General features: G+C 41.6%; 1 protein-coding gene across 2 annotated transcripts in view; it reads left to right on the top strand.

The window, feature by feature from the left end:
* Positions 1 to 14,244, top strand: part of PDE11A (phosphodiesterase 11A) — a 424,697-nt gene that overhangs the window by 24,376 nt on the left and 386,077 nt on the right. Inside the window, exon 1 of one of the 2 annotated variants that reach the window (XM_047772959.1) lies at positions 2,812 to 4,023. The exons of the other annotated variant lie outside the window; for it this stretch is intronic. Within the exon in view, the coding sequence (XP_047628915.1) occupies positions 3,091 to 4,023 (933 nt within the window). The 5' untranslated portion in view covers positions 2,812 to 3,090. Of the gene's footprint in view, positions 1 to 2,811; positions 4,024 to 14,244 lie in introns of those variants that run through there. 2 annotated transcript variants of the gene reach the window in all.

Below are 14,244 nucleotides of genomic sequence, written 5' to 3'. Positions count from 1 at the left end.
TCATACAGTACATGGTCCTCTGTGAGTGTCTTATTTCACTTTGCATACTGTTTTCAAGTTTCATCCAAGTTGTAGCATGTATTAGTACTTCATTCCTTTTTGTTATATCCAAATATTCCCTTCTATGGATATACCACATTTTATTTATCTATTCATCAACTGATGAACAATTGAATTTTTTCCACTGAATTTTGGTAGATGTTTATCAGCTAGTGATCTGGAAAAAGAAAAGTCCTGATTCACAGCACTTGTTGATTTCCATGGTGAAGATACTCCCATCCTGACTGATTGCAAACTATATGATGTCCTCGAACATGGAGTTGGAAAGAGATGCTAAAACAGTCCTTGTGAGCCCCTGTAAGCCAGCTCCAGTACACTGCTCTAACCATCTTCACTGATGGACCACTCAAGATACCAGAGATGTGGCCATACACACTGAAGTTTCCACACACTATTACTTTAGAATAATAATAATAAAAGTAATACTACAGGGAACATTTATTGAGTACTTCCTGTATGTCCGGCACTGTGTCAAGTACTTTTTTCTCATTTGTTTCTTGATCAGCACTCACCTCCTTAGCAGCTGTATCTCCAGACTACTTATATTCTACGCTTGGTTCAGTGTCTCCTAGCTGGTCTCCCTGCTATTTCTTAAATACTCCAAACACAATTACAACCTAAGCGTACTTCCTCAACCTGTTATACTCTTTTCTACAGATGTTAACACAGCTCATTCCCTCACTTCTACCAGCTCTCTGCTCAGGTATTCCCTCCTCAGGCCTTTCCACCACCTCATCACTTTATATAATACTTCGCCAAGTCTTATAGCACTTATCACTGATAGTCTCTTATTCTGTATACACTTGACCTTTGAACAAAGTGGGAGTTAGGTTGCTGACTTATATACAGTTCAAGATTCACCTATAGCTTATGGTCGGCTCTCTTTATCACTGGTTCTGCATTCACAGATTCAGCTAACCCTGGATCATGGAGTACTGTAGTATTTACTGCTAGAAAAATATCTGTGTATCAGTGGACCTGTGCAGTTCAAACTCAGTTGTTCACAGTTCAACTGTATTTATTGGTTTATTTGCCATCTCCTCACTATAATGTAAGCTCTGTGAAGGCAGAGTCTTTGTTCACAATTGCATTCCCAGTGCCAAGGCTATGCCCTTAGTCATGCTGCTAAGCTGGGAAATTGGGAATTTTTAAGCAAGTGCCTCTCTTCTCCGTCTCTGCTCCCCCTGCTGCTGTCAGAGGAATGTTTAGAGAACATTTTGCCCCAGTCCCTGAATTTACCCTGAATTACCAGTCCAAATCCTAGCAGAGACAATCCAGTGATGTGGCTAAGAGTGTGCCTCATCCCAGCTCTGGAGCCACCTCATTGTGTGCCTTGGGTAAGTTACTCCTCAGGGTTTCTCATCTTTAAAATGGGATAATGAGAGTTCCCACCTTATAAATCTGTTGTGAGGGTTAAACTGATATGTTAATTTAAAGTGATCAACACATAGCAAGTGTTCAATACACTTTGTTGTCTTAACTGTGAGGACATCTTCTGGAGTTAGCTTTACTTACTGCATAAGTCACCTGTGTGTCCTGCTACATGGAAGCTCCATAAATGTTGCCATCTGCCTTCTCTTCAGCAGTTTTATTACTGTCATTGCTACCATTCTGTAAGAGCACTTCTAGATTGGCCTGATGCTCCAGGGAACTGGATGGTTCTCCATTTGCTTTTGCTTCTCACGGAAGAGGAGACCCTTAGGGCTTCAAGAAAGTGTTATCACCTGCTTCTCTTTCCTGGCAGATCACCTGTGCTTAGCCACTAGGTTGGAAAAGGCCCAAAGGGAAAACGTGTTATTCTGACTAGCTGAGACTAGCCAGATCTTGATCATCCCTAGGGATAGGGAAAGAAAAGCCTCCAACAGAGGAGAAGTCTTTACCCACAGCCCTAGGACATTGAAAAGGAAAGGAAGCATTGGTGTCCCTGCCAGATTGAGTGAAGCAGCGACAAGTCATTCATGAAATGAAGAGTAACCATCCTGTATGCAGGACTGGCTGGGAAGGGCCTGAGGCCCTCAAGTCCACTTTGCAATGTACCCCTGCTAAGCAGGGTCCCTAATCCAAGTAACTGTGTTTTACGCTTTTCTCCCAAGTACCACCCTCCTGTCTCCAACCCCAAGTAGGTGAATTTGGCTAAAGTCATGGGTTGCTCAGATGGGGAGCTCCATTTAGTTATTTCTGTAAATCCAGTTACATTATTATTTACTGCACACCCACAAGGAGCTGGGTATTAGTATTAGTGGGCAGTCCCAGGAATCCTAGGAGCCAAGAATCCACAGTCACATCCGAGAAAAATAATACACCATCCTCCCCCACCCCCAGCATCCTCATTTCCTTGGAGTTAGCTTCTGGGTCTGATCCCTGCAAACCATAAACACTCCCCAGTACTTGGGCTCCCACTGGGCCCTCGCGGGGCCTCAGTGAAACGCTGGAGGATTAGAGGCAGGGAATAGGAAGGGCTGGGGAGGTAAAGACGAAAGGAGGGGGAAAGAACTAGGTGCGTCTCCCTCTAATCGTGTTCCAATCAGAAGTCGGCCGTGTTCCCAGGCGCCCATTCCGGCGGTCCAGAGACTTCCAGGAACCGCCTGGCATTCCGGCCAGGGACTTTGTCTGGTCCGGCGCTCGCGTCTACCCCCTCCCACCTCTCTCCTCCCTCCGGATCCCTGCCTCACTCAGGGGCGTGTCCTGCCTACCTCCCTTTCACAGCGGTCCACTCATCCTGCTATAGCAGCGGCGGTGGCGGCAGCAGCAGCAGCCAGAGCGAGAGCAGCGGTAGCTCCGGGTTCTCAGAACGAGCTGGAAGCCGCGGCAGCAGCTCTGTGGCGGCACCTGTGCGGCGCGGAAGTCGCAGGACCTGGGGGGTGGGGCTCTGTCTGAGGCCGAGGGAAGGGGCACCTCCCAGCCCCTTTGGATTCCATTGCTCCGCTGAATCTCGGTGCGGAGCTGGGAGTACTGGTGGGGGTTGGACATGTGCAGGACCAGCTAGACCGCTGGGGCAGGGAAACGTTGGGTCCAAGTGCAGAGAGGGCAATGAAAGCTGTGTCTGGGAGCACGATGGCCTCCCGCCTGGACTTTGGGGAGGTGGAAACTTTCCTGGACAGGCATCCAGAGTTGTTTGAAGATTACTTAATGCGGAAGGGGAAGCAGGAGATGGTGGAGAAGTGGCTGCAGAGGCACAATCAGAGTCAGGGGGCTTTAGGCCCAACGTCCACCCTGGCCGGCCCAAGCGGCTTGACTCATGGCAGTGGCAGGGGTGGCAGCAGCGTTGGCGGTGGTGCTGGACCAAATGGCTCTGCTAGCAGCCAGCCCACTCCTGGTAGTGGGGACTGTGGTGGGGTTCCCCTGAGTCCCAGCTGGGCCAGTGGCAACCGGGGTGATGGGAGCCTGCAGCGGAGAGCTTCTCAGAAAGAGCTAAGGAAGAGTTTTGCCCGCTCCAAGGCCATCCATGTCAACAGGACCTACGATGAACAAGTGACCTCCCGGGCCCAGGAGCCCCTGAGCAGTGTGCGGCGGAGGGCACTTCTCCGGAAGGCCAGCTCCCTGCCCCCCACTACCGCCCACATTCTCAGTGCCCTGCTGGAATCGCGGGTGAATCTGCCTCAGTACCCCCCTACGGCCATGGACTACAAGTGCCACCTCAAAAAGCATAATGAGCGACAGTTCTTCCTGGAACTGGTCAAGGATATCTCCAATGACCTTGACCTTACCAGTCTGAGCTACAAGATCCTCATCTTCGTCTGCCTCATGGTGGACGCTGACCGCTGCTCTCTCTTCCTGGTGGAAGGGGCAGCTGCTGGCAAGAAGAGCTTGGTCTCCAAATTCTTTGATGTGCATGCAGGAACCCCACTGCTGCCCTGCAGCAGCACAGAAAACTCAGACGAGGTGCAGGTCCCCTGGGGCAAAGGCATCATTGGCTATGTCGGGGAGCATGGAGAGACGGTCAACATTCCTGATGCCTACCAGGTAGGACTTTGCATTGTCCCCCTTCTAGAGCCCCTTTGGTCTGGGAGCCAGGCCTTCAGTTACCCTTTGGCATCCAGGAACACATAATTTAGATTCTTTACGATATGAATTTTGGTATTTAAATTCCTTCTGAGTTTAGACGAATTACACTTTTTCTGATGTAATGGTTTTTTTCCTAACACACAGTGGCTTGAGGAAAATTCATATGTCACAGGGGCTACATTTTGTACCCAATAGTACCACATGCTTCTCTTTCAAGATACCTTGTCTTTAAGAATATCAGTGTGTGGTTTTAGAATGCATTTGTTAGGTGCTGGAAAAAAATGTTTACTCAAGAATTCTAGTGTTAGTTTGAAGAAAATGGGCACGTTGGTGTCTCTGATGTCATTTTTGGGATCTTAAAGTATTTCATTCTCATTCAAGATTGGGAAGAGATCAAAGTGCCTATTTTCCTAGCTCCTTTTCTAGCTTACAGTTGCATGAGTTCCAATGTAGGGAAGAAGAAGAAAAGAGGAAGAAGGGAGGAAGAATGGGCCTCTGACCCATTTGTGCCTTTTTAGCATCTGTTTTAACTGTTTCTGTTGTTGAGTTGAAAGAGGTTGGACAAATTGAGGGGTTATTTAGGCTTGAATCCAACATTATCTGCATTTAGTTTTTGACAGGACTGAGCAAGTAGATTTTTACTTTGTGAAACAAACAAAAAAAAAATGGATAATTTTCTAGCAATTCCAAAGGCAATGAGCAGGATAAACATGTAGTTTCAAGTGGAAAAGGAAACCCAACATGCTGTCCTCTGGTACTTCTAAGCCTTTCATTTTCACAGTGATTTGAACCTGATATTAGATCCCAAATCTGAAAGCCAGTCAGTTCTAATTTCTTCAGTATCTATTCACTGAACATAATGAAACTGGATGCCACTTCCTATGAGACTTCTTTGGGGTTCATAATAATTATCCTTGGCTGTGAAAGTTTTGTGGTCATTAGATGAGCACTTCTTCTCATTGTCTAATAGAGCTCCACCTGTCTTTAGAGTTCGTTGATCAGAATAACAAAAGTGGTGGGAAGGACACTAAAGGTAAGATATTCTGTTTCCTCTGAAAGTTGGCAGTTTTACATAGAAAATTGACTAGTTTGTACTGAAACAAAATTTCATGTTTTTGTGAGATGTCTGTCAATATAACACTTTAATGTTAAGGAATGCCTATAAAAATACCATTTTTGTTAACCTTTTTGATTAGCTGCATTATTCATTATATCCTTCCTAATGACCTTGATAGGTTTTTGGTCAAACAAGCAATGAGTAATCTTTAACAAGTGTCTATTTCTCTATAACCCTAGAAAGCCATGGGAAGAAATATAAAAGCATTTAATAATTGATATGTTGAAGATTCTGTAAAAAGCTGAACAATCACAAACTCTTTTCTTTCTATTTCCACATCCTTATTGTGTACTTGGGCTAAAAAAAAAAAACAAAAAACAAACAAAAAAAACCCTTCCTTGTCAGATGATGCTTGTTATAGCCTGGAATTGCAATCTTTTTATTGCCCTTACTTTTCTCATTCTTCTCCAATTGACTTTCTTCCATTTTATTTCCTACTCCAGTCTATCAGCGCCTAACTTTTATTTAATACTGTTCATATACTGTTTTTTCTTCAAGAGCATAATTCTCAGCTTCCTCAGTAGTTAACTTGCCTTCCTGCTGCCTAGAATTGTGACTAGAAGTGTTAGCACAGGCATAGAACATCAGATTTTCAGCAGCTGATATTTCTTCTGGGCCCCATTCTTGCTCTGAAGACAGAAGGGAAAGCAAAGTTGCCTTTTAAAATTTGAAAGCTGACATTGAGAGGAGAGTTCTTTTCTCTTCCCCAGGGTAGTAAAGATGACTGTAAAGATTGGGGAGTTGGGAGGACTGGCAAAAGGCAGGAAGGGGAAAGGTGTTAGTTAAATGAGTTGAGAGTTGAAGATCTTACTCCTTGTCTTCATTTTAATCTGCTTAGAAAGTCTTCATTTTAATCTGCTTAGAAAGTCTCTCTTTTCTTTCTCCATTGGCTTCTACCATATACATCTATATTTTTAACCTGGTGTGTTTTTCTTTATTTTTCTTCACTATTTTTCTTCAATAAAACTACTTTTCTTATTTATTATAGTACACCAGTCACCACTAGTGTGACCTTGGGAGGATTTCTTCATCTCTGAGCCTCAATTGACTTACACACAAAATGGGAATAATACCACCTTTTGTGGCAAAGAAAATAAGGTGAGATATTGCAAACAGTACCTGGCACATTTCAATTTTTTTTCTTTTTCTTTTTTTAGGGGGCACACCTGTGGCGTATGGAAGTTCCTGGGCTAGGGGTTGAATCTGAGCTGCAGCTGCCGGCTTACACCACAGCAACACCAGATCTGAGCCACATCTGCGACCTACACTACAGCTCATGGCAACACCGGATCCTTAACCCAGTAAGTGAGGCCAGGGATTGAACCCACATCCCCATGGATACTAGGTGGGTTCTTAACCCACTGAGCCACAGTGGGAACTCCCACATTTCAATTATTTAGGAAATGGTAGCAGTTTATGATGATAATGATGCTATCTATTTTACTAGTATTCTTTTTCTTTATCTCATTTTTGATTGTTTTTCTCCTTATTTGGGGCTGAGGTATGAACTCAGCACATTTTGACCAACTTAATCTTTTGCTGAGCCATACTCCATCCTTAAATTAAGTATTTTAGAACCAGCTTTACATTCAAGGCATATAGGAATATCTACTCTTCCACTCTCTGTTTAAGATTCCTCTAAATGTGATTGATAATACTTGACCATATCCTATCCTATTAAAAGTTCTGCATTTTGTTCCTTTTAGTAACTCATGCAATATAAAACTTTTTATAGAGTTGTATTAATGTTGCATCCTTCCCAAGTTCCAGTATTCCCCCTTCTCCTTTCCATTTCCTGCTGTTATAGATTCCTCTTAATGAAAAACTGATGACCTTCCACATGCATGTTGTTTTATCACAATATTGTAATTCTGATCATATATGTAAACATCTTGAAGCTTCTATGTAAAAATATAACCATCCTCCTTGATTCTTTATTAACTACTATATTTTTAAGGTGCTTCTTGCTGAGATTAAACTAGCATACTTTTTTTTCTTCAGGATTTGAAATTATCACATAGAGTTTAAAAGTGTAATCATTTGATAAGATTGATGATGTCTTGGAGGTTCAAAATGTGGGTGAGAGAAAGGCACTGAAAACACTTAGAAATTATGATAATAAGCATGGTACCCTGACGTCAAATACTAATGAACTATTAAAAGTTGAATAAAAGTTTTGATAGCAAAAAAAAAACCCCTCAGTTTATTTCATTATCTTTCATTACTTTTTTCAATTAGTCCTAAAAAAAAGACTTGAAATTAGGAGACAAAGAATTGCAAGTGAAAAAAATTCATTTTACACATTCAGCATAGATCATAGTGTCTGCAATCTACCTTTTTTTCCCCTGACAGTTATAAGTTATTAAACAGCCCACTTTAATATAGTAATGAAAAAATTGCCCTCAAGAGGTTGAAAATAAGAGCACTCAAGTAACAGGTGTTCTCTTTGAGATTATTGTAAGCATTCAGAATATAGCACTTTAAACTTTAATAAAAAGTGTGAGATGATATTTTTGTTAGTGTTGATAATGATGATACAGGTGTTTGATGGGCTTTGGGTTTGAAAAGCAGCCAGGATGTTTTGTTAGGTGAGTTGAGAAGAGGAAAGGGCATGACGCAGAAGGGTTACAGGTGTGCCAGGCTTTCAGAAAACCTAATCTGTTTGCACAACAGATTCATTTATTCATCAGTTCCAGCAAACATACACTGAATGGCCATTATGCTTAAGCCCCAGGTAGGGGACCTGTGGGTGTACAAAAAAGTAAGAGGACATGCTTTTTGCCTTCCAGGTACTTCCAAGTACTTCCAAGTACAAGGCTACGTACTGTTCACAACTAATGCCAAGCCATTCTTAATACATGACACAAACCAGAAAATGTTAGGTACAGAGGAAAATGGAGTCACATTGTGACTTGGCTCAGACACAATAATGAGCAACCCAAAATATGTATAGGGGATAGTGAGTGGTTTAATTTGGCCAAAGTGTTTCGTATGCTATAGAGTGAATATACCAAAGTAGGATGAGGACAAAAGAAGAATCTTGAATGCCTGATTAAAATTTTGAGCTTCACTAACAGTGGGCCACAGAGGGCCCTTGGGAACTTTTTAGTGTGGTCAGAATGGTGTTTTGGGTAACCTGGTGGCAGTGGCTGAATGGATTGAACAAGGAGAGGCTCAAAACTGTGAAAGTAATTAGGACTCTCTTATGATGGTGGAGCCAGATGAATTACTGACCTGAAGCAGGAACGGTGGGAATAGACAGCAGAGGACAGATGGGGATGTCCTGCAGGTGTGAATTTGGGTAGGGAGGGAGGGAAGTCAGTGATGACTCAGAGATTCTACACCTGGGTAACATGGAGAAGGATAATGCCATCGCTAAAAATAGAAGAGAAGCTGGGTGAGTAGAGCTTCTAAGCAGAGCCAGCCACATTATTTGTAGAGCTCAGTGCAAAATGATTAAGCAGAGGGGCCTGGGTGGAGGCAGAGAAGTCAGCATTCCCTTCCCAAGGGTATGCTGCCCTAACCCACAGCAGACATGTGACCCCCGAGTGATTTCCACCTCCATGCTGAGTTGCCTCCTGAATGCACCATGGTGCTGCCAGCTGTGGGTGGGGATGACCACAGTCTGCTTCTCTTCATGATGGTGTGGGACATGCACCCGACCTTTCCCATATTCCCACCCAAATCCCAGCCCAGAGCAGAGGGCAATGGCAGATCATTTGGGTCTTACCCTCAACTGATGTGACCTGCTTGTGGTTCCTGGTCTCAGGGCAGGGCTGACAAGGGGGTAGGCTGGGTGGGGCCCCAGGAGCCAGGCAGCAGGTATCAGGGTCTAAGAACTAGTCTTGGGAGGGAGTGGGAGGGGAGACAAGGCTCCAAGCTCTGGACTCATATACCATTGTCCTATTGGACTTCATTCACAAAGCACACATTCAAAGATAGAATCACTGAGAATTTCATATGGCACAGCATTAAACCTCAAGCAGGGAGCCCCCACGCAACTGCACTGCTCACATGCCTGTGAAGCCAGCCCTGATTCTGAGTCAGGTTGAGTCTTAGGTGGAAAAGTTCAATTTTATTCCGGCCCCAGAGTCTGCTGCTTTCGCATGGCCTCAGCTCCATCCTAATTAAATTCCGTGCCATTTTCAGTGCCTGGATAGTGCTTTTCTATTTCTGGGTTTTTCATCCTTTCTTCCAGGACTACTCCTTCTCCATCTTTGCTCATTCAAATCTTACTCTGCCTTCTCATGACATAAGAAAGGAGAGCTGACTGCTTCTCTTTGAAAAGAAGACTTATACAGAACAAATAAGAAATTATACAGAAGGTTATATTTAAGAATACATTGCACTGCACTGCTATATTTATTATATATTAAATAATAGTATGCCGATATTTAGTAACTCATTTTCACTTAATCTCATTTTATTTTAGAATAATTGCCATTGAAATAAACACATTTAAATGTGTTTGGTCTCAGAAGGGATTAATTTCATGTATCTCGAAAATTCAGTGGTGAACACTCTTCATTCATAAGACAGCACTGACCAGCATGCGTCTACAATCCTGTGAGTTGCTGAGATTTGCTTAAAAGGCAGATGTTGCCCCACTCCAAAACTAGGATTATAAAGGAGTTTCATGAAATCTTATTTCAGCTTTGCACATAGTGTTTTAAAAATTCCCCCAAACCCACAACCCATGTTTACTAGTCCAGAACCAGAATTGATTTTGTGTTTGAAGTAGGAAACATTTGCTATTTCAGCCCCTCTTCCTGACAGACACATGATCATGATAAACATGTTGACAAATTGCCTTTGCTGCTTTGTATATGAGGATAGATTACAGAAAAGTATAGTTTCTACAGAATCATGGGGAGGTAATTTAAGGTTAACTTAATTTTTTCCCAACCCATAAGCTAAGTGTTTACTAATCTGACCAATTTATTTTGGTTCCTAAGGTTTCGGTCACCTGTTTATTTACAAAGCTGGCTTAATTTGGAAGTTAGTGTTTCATGTTTAATATAATATTGAGTCATATGAAGTTTTACTCTGAAATAGATTTGAATTGCTTTATAGGAAAATCAACAAGATCCTTGAGGTCCACTACTTGCTACTTTAATCATTTATTTTAAGGGTGGTATTTTGTATTCTTCTGGAAAGTGGAATTTGAGTCATACAAGAAGCAGTTTAGTCATAAAATAGCGGGTTGGATTTCTAATATTTTAGGAGAAACTGGTTCCTGATCATTCACAGGCATTCAAGGTAAATTTATTTACTTATTTTTAGGATTAAAATAGTAGAGAAGGTTTCCTGGCATTAAAAAAGAAGTGGGTATTTTCTGTAATCCAAGAGTTTCTTGTTAGTTGATTGGTTTCAATGGCTGAACAGTAGTTTCACATATTAATGATAAATTCTGCTTCCTTTCTTACAACATCGCTTTAGGCTGTTGCAAATTTAGAACAAGAAGTCTTTTTCACCTGGGTGAAAAAAAAGAGGAAACTTTGCAATACCTCTTTAGGGTATCAATTTTTCAAAAAAATTAAACAAGATTGTCAGATGGGAAATGGAAGCTCCATTGTTAATTAATTAGTGCTCTCTATTTATGGAGCACTAATTATGAACCTGGCATTAGCTCATTAGCAAGCATTGCCTCTTAATCCTCTCAACAATCCCCAGAGGTAGCAATTACCACCCCCATTTTATAGAAGGAGAAACTAAGGCTTGAAGAGGTTAAGGGATTTGCTCAAAGTCACTTAGCTGGTAAGTGAGGGAGCTGGGATTCAAGTTGAGGTCTTCAAGCTACAGAACCTTCATGCTTGGCCACTCTTGCTATGGCCTCTATGGACCATTAACTGTTGTGTGTACACTCATGTCCATCCCTTTGTCTTCTCTTTCACTGCCCGTTTAAATCCTTTCATTCCTCAAAGCTTATCTTCATGAAACTCTTGATAATCCCTGCCCCATCCCACACAAACTGTATGTAATCTCTCCCTCCTTCGAACTTCTGTAATGCTCTAATGTGCTCATTTTTATTTTCTTAACATTGTAAGTATTGGGGTTCGTAAATGACCTCTTGACTGTGAATTCAAGATCCAGATCATGACTTCTTCTCATTTCACTTCAGTATAGGGCTTAATGCAAGGTTTTCTATTCAACTGAGTAATTATCACTGATTATCATGTGGTCAGTTTAATCACCTTTAAGCAGAAAGTTCAGCATCTTCAGGCAATATAGACAACTAAATCAGGGAAGTCATTTTCTGAACACTTCTTTTAATTACTTGGACCTATTTGATATTTTTTTTTTCTGGTAGAAAATAGAGTTTATAAAGCCCAGGTAACTGGTGAATTATCTGAATTTCTTTTCTGCGTTTTATCGATCTTTATGTTAATTGCTGGAGCCCTATCTCCTTACCCCCTTCACTGTTCTTTGTTTTTTCTTTTACTTCATTTCATATGTAGACATGGTGTAGAGAAAGTAGACGGTCACTGACCAAATAGGAACACCTAGCAATAGCCCACAGCCAACTTTTAGGCAAAAGCATAGGATGGAGTATAACTATTCTGACTAACTGAACTTTCTAGTTTTTTCATCATTACCTCATTCATACATTATAACTTATTGAGGATAAAACACCCCTTTTAGCATCAGGCCTTGCGGATGTTAGGGTTTTTTTGAAAATATTTTCAGATATGGGAGATTATATTGACCAACCTTTATAATTATATATTGACCAAACTTATAATTGTTTATTTTTCAAGAACATTGCACTTTCAAGTTTTATTGAAATGTCTTAGGTTTCACATACTCTCAAAAGGTCTCACAAAATTCAGAGTCTGAGATGGTTGCATTTACATTCCATTATTTCCAAGATGTAGTTATTAGATATCCAATGGGCATGTCCAAGTGAGAGCCGTCTCTTTCCCTCCGTTCCTTATAATTATCACCAATCAGTTTGGCTGGTGGTTAGAGCTCCTCCTCAGCCCATCACTCAGTTGAAGTAATGAGGTTTTTAAGGGTAAACATCATAGCTGCTCTTGTGATGTAGAAATTAGCTGCCACTCCTGGATCTCCTAGAGGAGAGTGCTACTACCAGAACCCTGTGGGAGAGTCGTAGCCATGCATCCTGTGGGAGAGTTATAGCTGTGTAATCCTGTGTAAGAGTTGGAATTGTGGTCCAAGGGAGAGGAACTCAGCCACTGGCAAACCATGATCTGGACAAAGGGGAGCCAGGGAAATGTTACCCTCCTCACACTCTCATTTTCCTGCCATTGCCACTCTTTGGTTGAACCCACCATTGGTTGAAGTCAAGAGGGCAAATCATTAATAAGCCTACAAATAATAAATGCTAGAGAGGGTGTGGAGAAAAGGGAACTCTCCTATACTGTTGGTGGGAATGTAAATTGGTAGAACCACTATGGAAAACAGTATGGAGGTTCCTCAGAAAACTAAAAATAGAACTACCATATGATCTAGCAATCCCATTCCTGGGTATATATCTGGACAAAACTATAATTAAAAAAGATATATGCACCCTTGTGTTAATTGCAGCACTGTTCACAATAGCCAAGACAGGGAAACAACCTAAATGCCCATCAACAGATGAATGGATTAGGAAGATGTGGTACATATACACAATGGAATACTACTCAGCCATAAAAAAGAACAAAGTAATGCCATTTGCAGCAACATGGATGCAACTAGAAATTCTCATACTAAGTGAAGTAAGTCAGAAAGAGAAAGACAAATACTATATGATATCACTTATATGTGGAATCTAAAATATGACATGGATGATCCTATCTACAAAACAGAGAGACTCACAGACATAGAGAACAGACTTGTGGTTGCCAAGGGGGGGGAGGGAGTGGGATAGACTAGGAATTTCAGGTTAGTAGATGCAAACTATTATATTTAGAATGAATAAACAATAAGGTCCTACTGTATAGCACAGGGAACTCTATCCAATCTCCTGGGATAGACCATAATGGAAAATACTATTAAAAAAAAGTATGTGTATTTTAAAAAGAGGGCAAAGGGAGTGTGGGTGCAGTGGGTCATAGAGAATCAGCCTCCTGACACAGGACAAAAGAGTGAAAGATGGCAAGTGCATCTGGAGAAGCCAAATGGGGACTAACCAGAGCCACCAGGGCTATTAGTTTATTCACCAGGGATGTAAGTGTATGACCAAGTCAGATAGGAATGTCCTTCTTTGAACACTAAATTTCATCAGTCTATAGAGCATGGTGATTGAAATCTGTTGAAAATGAGTTCAGGAATGCTGTAATGCTACTTGGCTGTCTTACTCTCTCCAAGTAATTCTGTTTGTTCCCAACACCCTACTTCCCAGAAGAAACCCTATAGGAGGTAACTAAAGACAACTGCAGGGTTGAGATGACTTTTGTCTAGTTTATGGAACCTTTTCCCTGTGATGCCTGATTAAATCCATTGTTTGAGAATTGAATTCTTAGATCACTAATCACTTTGTTACACTGTAAGCAACATCAGTGTGTAAGAAAACATGTTCTAGACGTCTGAGACGTTGAATTCTCTGACCAATTCTGCCTTAGATTTTTCCAGGTATAACATAAGGGTAATATGTTCAGACACGTCTACCCCATGTGGTATTTTGTAAGGATCTAATCACTCCATTCTAATGTGATAATTGGAAAGCACATTCAAAAGGACAATATAAGGAATGTAAAGCTTTATTAATAGCTTTAAATGTGCAAGCCAGCAAGCTTTGTTCACAGGGCCTGGCTCTGGAAAGGACCTTGCACGTAAAAGAACTTTGACTTAAAACATGGTAGTATGTGTACTGGCTATATTTTCTTATTTTCTGTGTTCTTGATATTCAGGCACTTAGGACCTTACCCTAACGAGAATACCCCTCCTTATTCTAGCTAATACCTGGAGAGAGGAAATAACTCCCCTTTAAGTGCACCTTTGACATACAGACCAACCAATCCAGAGCCCACCTCCCCAACTATCTCCTTTATTGAACTTTTATACAATAAACCAATATTCTCTCTGCCCTAAGTCACTTAAGGGCCAGGTCTTGGACA

Source organism: Phacochoerus africanus, chromosome 3 (genome assembly GCF_016906955.1).
Source record: "Phacochoerus africanus isolate WHEZ1 chromosome 3, ROS_Pafr_v1, whole genome shotgun sequence".
NCBI lineage: Eukaryota > Metazoa > Chordata > Mammalia > Artiodactyla > Suidae > Phacochoerus > Phacochoerus africanus.
Note: the sequence above shows the minus strand (reverse complement) of the source record. Positions and strands in the feature narration are given on the sequence as shown.